The sequence below is a fragment of the Anopheles darlingi genome, chromosome 3, assembly GCF_943734745.1.
Source record: "Anopheles darlingi chromosome 3, idAnoDarlMG_H_01, whole genome shotgun sequence".
Lineage (NCBI taxonomy): Eukaryota > Metazoa > Arthropoda > Insecta > Diptera > Culicidae > Anopheles > Anopheles darlingi.
This window is the reverse complement of record NC_064875.1, coordinates 380109-390000: the sequence shown is the minus strand read 5'-3', so window position 1 is coordinate 390000 and position 9892 is coordinate 380109. Positions and strand designations below refer to the sequence as shown.

Here is a 9892-nt window from a genome sequence, read left to right as displayed (position 1 = left end):
TACCACGTGCTCTTAGCTGAATTCAATTTTTAATATCTTCCCCCTTGCTATCCTACCCCCTTCCCCTTCTCCTCCTCACACGTTGTAACAATCCACAGTCAACGCACGATCGATGGAACGAACGAAGGAAGTAAAAGCGCTTGCCGCTGTCTCCGCATGACATTGTCGCAGGACTGCTGAATCGGCTCGGCCTCAACTGTTTCCGTAATTTTAATCTTGTCTGGTGCTGCGCTACTCCTTTCGCCTCCAGACACACCAGACTGGTTCGATCCAGTCACCGTTTCCTGTCCCAGAACGAGCGAACGAACGAACGAACGGAGGCTTCTTCCGCTTCGTTCACTTTTCAATCACGGAACAGCAAAATATTATTATGTTCAATTTTTACATCTCTCAGCTCTCGGGAGTTCCGCTTTGGGTTCGGTGTGTATCGTCACACCATCTTGTCGCTCTTTCGCCTTCTCCGTTTAGGCCAGCCAGACCAGCGAAGGACGAAAGCTGCTTTATTATTATTTTCTCGAATGCACACGTTCGTTCACGAGGGGCAAACCTCTACGCCACAAGACCACAAAAGCAACCACCGCTACCAGCAACACCGTGTCCTCTCTCTCTTTTCTCTCTCTCTCTCTCTCTCTCTCTCTCTCTCTCCCCCCTCTCTCTCTCTCTCTCTCTCGCTCTCTCGGTTGGCCTCTCGAGATAACCATGTATCGAGGGCGCAGGCCAACGTCTTCTGTCGTGTAGATCCGGACAAGGTCTGAAGGTCTGTCACGTCCGGAAAGACCGGTGTGTTTGTTGCGTTGGTGAGTAGTTTAGTGGTATGAACGAGGGCAGGAAATATTGATGCCTTGCATGTTTATTGGGGCAAAACTCTCTGACCTCACTCCCCACACCCCATTCCCTCCTCCCGCAACTTCCTTCATTTCCCGGAAATGATACTCAACAGGAAGTGATGCATCGTTGGGATGGCAGCTTACCTGAACAGACCAGACGCCAGCAGCGCGTTTGTCCTTTTTGCGTACAGCATATCATCCCCTGCGGCTATCAATTCGAGCACTGCGTGTATGCGTTTCTTAGCCAAGTGTTTCAATATCCCCAACGGCACTATTCGAAGTTTGATGAGTTCGCTTTCGTCCCGCACCATGGAAGAGGGAAAGAGATTTGAAAAGAGAGGAAGAGTAACATCCCTCATCCAATTTGTTCCATTTGAGTATGATTGAACAGTTGCTGTGTTTCTGCAAATCTATTCAATTGATGTTGAGCCCTAAGCTATAGCCCGTGCTTGCACTGAGCCCGCATTAACGGTGCCGCGAGCGGAATTCCCATAAAAAACTCTTTTCTTTTTGTTCTATTTTGTTCCGTTTATCCGTTAACTGCGCGAGCGGATATCGAGCATATACTTCACTCAAAATCCAAATCGAAACCACACCATCGCGGATAGGCAGCTTCACGTTCTCAACGTAATCAATTTCCGGTGGTCCCCAGTGGGAGCCGCAGCTGCTGGTTGCACGTGGCACACCATACATATCGTCCTCAAGTCACGACAGGATGCGAGATTTACGCGAGATAGTTCGGAATGTGTAGACGAGTACGGCTGGAGGAAAAACACGATCAATCGATTCTCGGTAAAGTAAACTTTGGTCGTTCCCTGGGACAGCGCCGTAATCCATCATCTAAGGAACTGAAAAACATCATCGCGTACAGTATCATGTGATTGAAACTGATGGTAAACAGAGGACGAAAATAAGAATTTAAACCGTAACGACTTTATGAAAATAATCTGAGCTTCATGGAAACACTCCGGAAAACAACAATTTTCGTAAAAAGAACTATGCTATTGCACACAATTCTTGCTTTCCTAAAAAGAATGTAGTTTCGTAGAAAATCGTTATGTCCTTCTTACGTCGTTTCGCGTGTCTTCTATATGAAATTTGAAACCAGATCGATTAATCGCTTTCCAGGGCAGATTGATCAATCGTTCGCTCATGTGTATGTATTTTCAGTTCTTTTTTCAAACAATTTTACGAGATGACACCCACTCGAACGAACTGATAATCGATGAAGCATTACAAAGTGATAGAGCGAAACAATCCCAACACGTGTGACGTGAAGGCGTAAAAATCATAAGCAAACTCCCTTCGGAAATTGCCAGTCCATCCCTTGTGTTAGTGGAATTTGGCTCAATTTTGCCAAAACATTCCAACGTTCGAATCCCGGATTTTTGTTTTTCTTCTCCAGCAGGGGATCTTCAACTACCACCCTTCCTGTTCGAAACAGGAAGGTCCTGTTCTCGCCCATTCCATGCATGCCAGTTGGTGCAAGGAATGTGTCATCATTTAACACACACGCACGGCCACAGCGTCGCGCACGGTTCGGTGCCTTTCGATGGTCAGTCGGTGGTGCTCCTGATACGATGATGAATGGTTTCTGGATGGACTTCTGAAGTGCTGATGCTTCGTGGCTACTTCACACAGATATTCGGTCTATCTCTTTCATTCTCTCAACCTAGTCATACACGAACGATCGTCGAGACATAGACATAATAATGTGTCTGCCTTGTAACAGTCCCAAAAGACCCGAGCCATCCCACCCTGACACTAGGCTCGAGGCATGATGCTCCGGAGGATTCTTTAACATTTCCTTCTAAAGAATGTGCTTGTGTCTGTGTGAGCGAGCATTTTCCCTTGATTTGAGTGACCTCCAGTAGTGTCTGAGTACGAATTACCCTCAGTAAAGCAAGGATAGTCTTTTTTAGTCGATTCAGCGAAGCTCATCCCCCCCCCCCCCCCCCTTCGGCTGCAGCTGGGTTTACGTCCGGGAACTTCACAAGCCATAGTAACGATCAACAAACACAGAACAGCAGCGGTGCGTACACTCGGCATTGACCGGAAACCGCTCGGAAAATTGTCTGCGTACATAAAGGAGCAGACGGAGAGCGTCCCTTCTTCTGTCGCTAAATGATCCAGATTCATTTACTGCCGGACGTATCTCGGTTGACCTGACCGGGGCCCGTTTGCTCCCTTCGGTACTACTAGCACCCACTTGAAGTTAATGAACCAAGCCTTCGTGCGCTCCCTAGGCCTATCCTCACTCATCACAGGCTTACCATACCGGCTTGCCGTGCTCCATTCACTCCACCATCACTCCAACGACCATGCTCGACGTCCTCGGAAACCTGTGATGGGAGCGAGAAAATCCGGAAGCACCGAAGTCTTTCCCAGAACGAGCTTCCCTCACATGTCCTCGTTGTCGGCGTCGTAGCGACGTCGTCTAGCATTGGGTTTGCTCACGACAAAAGAAGCTTTGCTACGGATTCGCCCGGCAGTGTAATGAATCCTCTTCAACTCGTTCCTCTAAACCGCGCCACATGCTCGATGCTTAGGACGTATCGAAACATCGAACAACGTGGGGAATTGGTTAGCACCACAAGAGATGATAATGGGTTACGATATGTTTTTCTTTCCTTCTTTTTTCTGACGCTTCGCCTCTCAATGAGCACAAAAAACTTCACCTTTTCATTCGCTGTGTGTTCTTCGCTCTTTCTGATCCACTTTCCACTTAGAAGGGGCGAAAATTGATCCTGATGTGAGCTCCTGGATGGTGCTGAAATACTAATTAAGTGGTGTTGTCAAGCGTATGGATTAGGTTTGAAAAATGAGCGTTGCATTCTCGAAATGAAGGAGTTAGGATTCATGAAGCATTTTCAAAGAGCGAGAGGCGTTCATCCGTTATCTAAATGTCGATTTACTTTCTATAATCGATCTGTGCTGCTCATAGCCCGTCATATTTTTATAAAAAGAAAGAAAGAAACAGATGACACATTTGTAGTGGTTCGCTACGATCGTAAGTGAAAACTAACGTATGACAATCCAAGTATGCCACGCATGTTTGTGATCGTATAGGGGTCTTATTGGTCATCGACGATAACCAATGATGGTATGCCAAAGCACGTGCACAAATCCTGCAAAGGAAAGGTCTGGTGTGAGGTGGAAAACAGTGTATACATCAGATCATACCGGCCCTCTCGCCAACGCCATCCTGATTCAAGATATCAAGAAATGTGGAACATTGTCCTGTATCAATAGATGCAATCGGGCATAGAGCAGTTTTTTTTGAAAAGAGACTATCACCGGAATTTCGAATTCAACCGGAATTGAATGCCAATGTGCAGTTGATATATCCAACCAGTACATTCGACGCAAGGCGGTCTCCTTCGCCATGGAAGTGTCACGTTTCGTCTTTGCTCGCTCTATTACCATTCCAAACACGCCATCCCGATACTATGCCTATGCCTAGAAGGACTGCATCAAACGTCAGTCGACCGCCACCGTTTCGTCTGTTTACGTAGAAAGAATTTCTTCACCATTCGACCTCTATCAGATCGTCGGCTCCCGTTGGCGAGCTGTACCACATTCTGTGGTATTTCTGAGAGGCAATTTCATTCCTGAAAACCTTATTACAACGCAATGTACCTACCACTGCTTGCGTTCAAACCACGCAATAGCAACAGTATTCCATCGTACGCTTCATTTCCTGCTATCGAGCTGCCTTTAACGATGGGTTGCTTCAGGGTGGCCAAACTTTCCGCTCCAGTTATGTTTTCGTTCTCTCACCCCACTAGTGGCTAAAATGGATTTCGGGAATAGTTTCAAGCACTTGGGTGTTGCTTGTGTCGGATTGCAAATACCTCAACACCTTCGTTCGTCCTTTCTGCCCACTGTGGGTGATCAAATTTATGTCTACCATCACCCACGCCGGTTATGCGGTGAAGCGGAGATCCACGGAATAAAAAAAAACAAACAAATCAGAGACAGACAGAGCCGCTACGTGGCCAGAGCGGATTTGACCTCCTCGTCGCTCCCCTCGTTAACGGGTTTTACTGATCCGACTTGCCCCAGCAGCTGCACAATGTCGCACATAAAAACCAATTTTCGACTTCATAACAACCATCTGGTGCAGAATTTAATGAAAATCGTAGTCGAGCCCAAAACTCTCCCTCTACACCCCGGTCATTCAGGGATGAGTTAAGCTAGCGCACCGCACGTCTCTTAGCACCCGCCCTTCCGGTTCTTCATCCGATATGAATACTTTTTCGCTCGCCCCTTTTGCGCTCGGTCACACAGGTTTCCGAAGTTTCAGCGGCGCGAAATTATGGTCCCTTTTTTCACGCTTGACAGCATATCCTTCGGCACCCGCCTGAGCCGGAACGAAGGCCAACGAGGCCAACAACTTGGTCCTAGGTTGTATGAGCTGCTATTTTCCGAGTTGTTCCGGGCGCAAGTACGGCCCTGTTAATGGCAGTTTGCCAGCCCTTTTCGCGTATTGTTTGTGTGGTCCGCGTACCAGCAACACATTCTAAAATGCCCCGCTAGTGTGGGCGCCTGTGTGTGTGTGTGCCTGTGTGCGCGTGTATGCTCGAATGCAAAACAATACATTTCAGGGCCCTTGACTCACTTTGTCACCATTTTGCTGGCTGATTGGTCGATTAACTGGGGTTCCACAGTGCAACCCGATCGCATTGTGCCGGAATTGTGCAATCTGATCACTATGCTCGGAATGTGGCCCCAATAGCACACCCTAACCTAGCGGGTACGATAGATGGCGACAATTGGAACGTCGGTTCCAATTATGCTCCACCAGAAAGGAGGCTCCCTAACGAGCGCTCACAAAACCTGCTATCCATTTAGCACAGCGGGCACACTAAGCACCACGTTCCTTTTGGGTAGTTTCTTTTTAAAGTCACTTAACGAAATGAATAATACCCACCAGCATTTGGATTTGATTTTACAATCTTTTGTGCGCAATCTACCATACCACCAGTACCAAGGCGTACCATTTACGTCATTATGTAAATGTTGAGATTGTACAGCGTATTCAGTAACATATTATTCGCCAATTTGCACAGCCACGGTTTGAAACAAGATATCACTCCCTTGTCAAATGGATACAATTTCTTACTCCCTCCTTTGATTCGCCATCTTTTCTTTCAAAATCACCAACATCGAGTATGCATTGAACGCTATCGTCACCGCCTGCTACGCTCGTTCAACCGCATCAATGAATGTGAAATAAAATATGTCAAATAAATCGAACACAGGCACAACCAAGGGGTTGATATGGCGAATGAGGGGGAGACGAAACAGTAACTGATTCGCAACACGATCGAACGATCCCTTTTAGCCCATGTCCATGACGACCCAGAGCAGTCCTGCAGCTAGCGGACAGCCAGAGGCTACAAGACCACTACTACCATGCATCCCACCAGCAGCAGCTTCACACATGCTTGTTTCGCGTAATGAGATCGTTATATTTTATTTGCTCTCTGGGACGTCTCTTTTCCCAGGGAGCAAACGGATGAGAACGCTTCGCTCACATGCGAAGTGGCTAAGATTTCCAAACCATCCACTGCTCTGGATTCGTTTGGAACTGACATACGGTACTTTTGCGTTTCCCATATTTATTCAATGTAATGCTTTTGCTGTTCCTTCTTGGTAGCTCCGAAGCCATCGTCATTGCAGCCGTCGCTGCACTACATTTCCGGCGTCAGCTGTCACCATTTGTATGAAGAAAGATTTGTTTGATAATAAATAGCGTATAAGTAACATCAAGAAACGAGCTGGTTCTCTTATTTCAAAACTTAAAGCATCGTTCTACAAAATTTTGTGGCATTCTATACTTCTTTACTCTACCAACTTAGCCCAATTGAAGAAATGCTAGCCTGATGTAAATGTTCAAATGCGGCCAATCAACATCATTTCATTCACTCATGTGTGTCCAACATGTTCATTGTTGCAATGTACTCTACACATGAAACATATACTCATGAGAAACCCTCATGCTGCGGTTTGTGTCACGCGTTAAGCAACCGAGGCTAATTATAATTAATTAGCTTAATTTAATTTACTGGAGCTGCGATACGCTTTCAGAAACCAGTGAGTACTTTGCGGTTGCCTTCTCTTGTCTCGTCCCAAGTGAGTGGTTAGTTCAGCGGAACCGTAGCTGAATCCCATCGTCTGCCAATCCAAAGTGACTTACAATGAAAATATTTTGGCGTCCCTTCAAATTGTAGAAATTAACTTATAATGATACCCATCAAAGCAAAAATCAAGAGCATGTTAGATGATGAGAAATCATCTTTAGCAGCGGTTCTAATGGTGACAATTCGTTCATCATTTACAAAACGATGAAGCAAACCCCTCCCCTCTCCCCCCTCCATCACACCATTCTTTAACTCGATCACCATCGAAGTACTGTCGAGCATCAACCAACTCATCAGAAAACTCTCAAACCACCAAAATCCAAAATGTATGTCTCTATTCAATTAAAGCGATTCAAATCGCCTCGAGAGTCCACACAGAATACCGCAAAAGAGAAAAAGGTGAAGAGTCGGATCGGGCTGCAACCAGACGGAACTTTATTTACATTTCCTTTCATAAGTCGTTTTCGATTCCACAAAAAGGGTCCTCTTGCTCTCGGCCTCGTTCGCGAGCGAGTGAACGATTCTAGGGACACTCCTTGACTGCATCCAAAAAATGTTGTTCCAGCTTTTTCACTTCTATTAGTGTTCGATTTCGGCCGTCATCAGTTGGATCAACCCCGCCATCCAGCCATTAGTCCAGCACTGCGGGCAGTACGAAGTGCATTCATAATGGAGAGATCTCGGTGTTGAAGTAAGTCCGCATAGAGCAAAATATTTCTTGGCTCATTGATAAGCGAGAAACTTTCTCTATTCGAGGGCAACCGGGTACGGGGCTTCGACCGTGCGGCTGGTTCGGGTTGGTGGTGGTTTTGAGTCGCATTCGAAATGGATCCACGGTTCAGCTGTCGGTTGCCACACCACGACAGCTACGGGTGAAGGCATGAAGTTGGGTAATCAGCCAGTGACCACTTCATCGGTCAAAGAAAGGGTAATGGGATTTCCCGAGAAAAACTTTATCCCAAAATTACACAATAGACCATTATTCGAGTGTATGAGGGAAAACTTTTCCAAACTACTTTCTACACCGAGCATGACCAACAGAAAGTTCAAAAGCTCGGATCTAGCTTTGCCGCTGGCTTATAAAGCGTCGTGCCGGATAGTCGAGAACCACAACATCATGTCGAAGTGGATTAATAAGCAGAAGGTTTTTGCCTTCCCTCTTTCGCCGCTCAAACTGCCATCCGTCAAAAGTGGAACCGGTGGAGACTCGGATACATCATTCGAGGAACTGTTCCACTTCGCCTTCAAGTGTTTCCGTTGTCTAGGCTTAACTCCTGGTGAGATGAGGCGCGAGAAAGGTCGTTTTATCGTGCAAAACACTCGATGGATGATGTTGATCGTGGCGATGATGGTACTGGTTACTTGGGCTACACTTATCGAATCGTTCTTCATCGAGACACGATCGGCGCTTATCACGGGCATTGCTAATCATATACAGTTCCTGATGAACACGATCGCATTAACGACAGCCTGGATAATGCCACAAATGCAGCCCCGTGAATTGGAAGCAATCTTGGATGGATTTTTGATCATTGATCGTGAACTGTGCACCTATAATGCGTCATTAGTACAACCCCCGGTTAAGACCAAGTTTATCATGCACTACCTGTTCGTTGTGTGTGCATTAGTGATTCTCGTGGCGTACGATGGATTTGTTACGTTCAGTGACATTCAAACGGGCCGCGTGTGGTATTGGGTGTTCCATCAGATACCATTCATCATCTACGCGATGGCAATGCTTGCTGCGTTTGTGCTAGTCTATTGGTTGCTGGCTCGCTTCAAACACCTCAACAAACTCGTCGAGCAATATTATCGTGAAGGGCAACTGTGTGATGCAAAGCCCGCTATGTCCATCACATTTTCAGAAACCGTACAAATCGAGGATAATACAAAGGATGCCATATCCTTGGGCGAACGAGAGTACTTTTCTGAAGTTCAGATACTAGCCATCGTTTCTCGTGCTATCGATTTGGCTCAAAAGATCGAATCCTACTTCGGTCCATTATTTCTCACCGTCTATACGGCGCTCTTTACTGTCACAACAATCCAATCGTACTACTGCTACCTTCACATGACAGTACAAAAGTACAGCAAGGGCCTCACGATCGAATCTCTGTTTCTATCGCTTAGCATTATCGTGTCGAATGTGATCACCATTGTCGCACTACCCTACATCTGTGAAAAGGTGGAAAACGAGTCCAAGCTCCTCATGTCCTACCTTTCCAAGCTTTCGATGAAAAATGGTCAAATTGCACAGCAATCCTTCATCTGGTTCCCGAATCTCATTTCAAGCGTCCGTTTTTCGGCACTCGGATTCTTCAACGTCAACTACAGCATGCTGTCAGGGGTAGGTCGTTACTGCGCCGTTAGTTTTAATCGATGCTTTGCTCTCAAGCCCTTTTTATCCTACAGTTCATTGCGGGTATGATAACTTACCTGATCATCTTCATCCAGTTCAACTCGATGGTACCAGGCGATGTTGATGACGTCCATTACGCGAGACGACACACACTCCAAGAAGTACCGACAAATGTTGTCAGCGCTGGCAGTACAAGGATGATGGTCCCCTAAAAGCCATTTGCTGAATTTGTATTATTATTAGCTTAGTCTACGAAGACAATTCAACGGCAACTTCAACCAAACAAATCTAAGGAACTGCATCGGATTGTTTTCCCTATCTATTGCAGCACTTGTGGATCCTTTGATGCTCAGGCATATCGCTAAAATATCGGAAGTTGCATGCACCCTATTGAACTATAGCTTGCCCTCGAATACACAATGCTTTATCGCGCTAGAAGTGGCACTTCCGCTACACTGCGTCTTTGTAGTGTTCCAAGAATTTATCGCCCCTTTGTTCTACACCTCTTGTTGATTGGATGAAGCCCTTCGGAAATTGCCAGCTTAAAGAAGAAAACTATC

The 9892-nt window shown here is 46.2% G+C and overlaps 1 protein-coding gene across 1 annotated transcript; it reads left to right on the top strand.

The window, feature by feature from the left end:
- Positions 1-8003: 8003 nt before the first annotated feature.
- Positions 8004-9544, top strand: LOC125957965 (putative gustatory receptor 28b). Its single transcript, XM_049691031.1, has 2 exons — positions 8004-9320; positions 9386-9544. The coding sequence occupies exons 1-2, from the start codon at positions 8004-8006 to the stop codon at positions 9542-9544; spliced, it is 1476 nt and encodes a 491-aa protein (XP_049546988.1).
- The last annotated feature ends 348 nt before the right edge of the window (positions 9545-9892 follow it).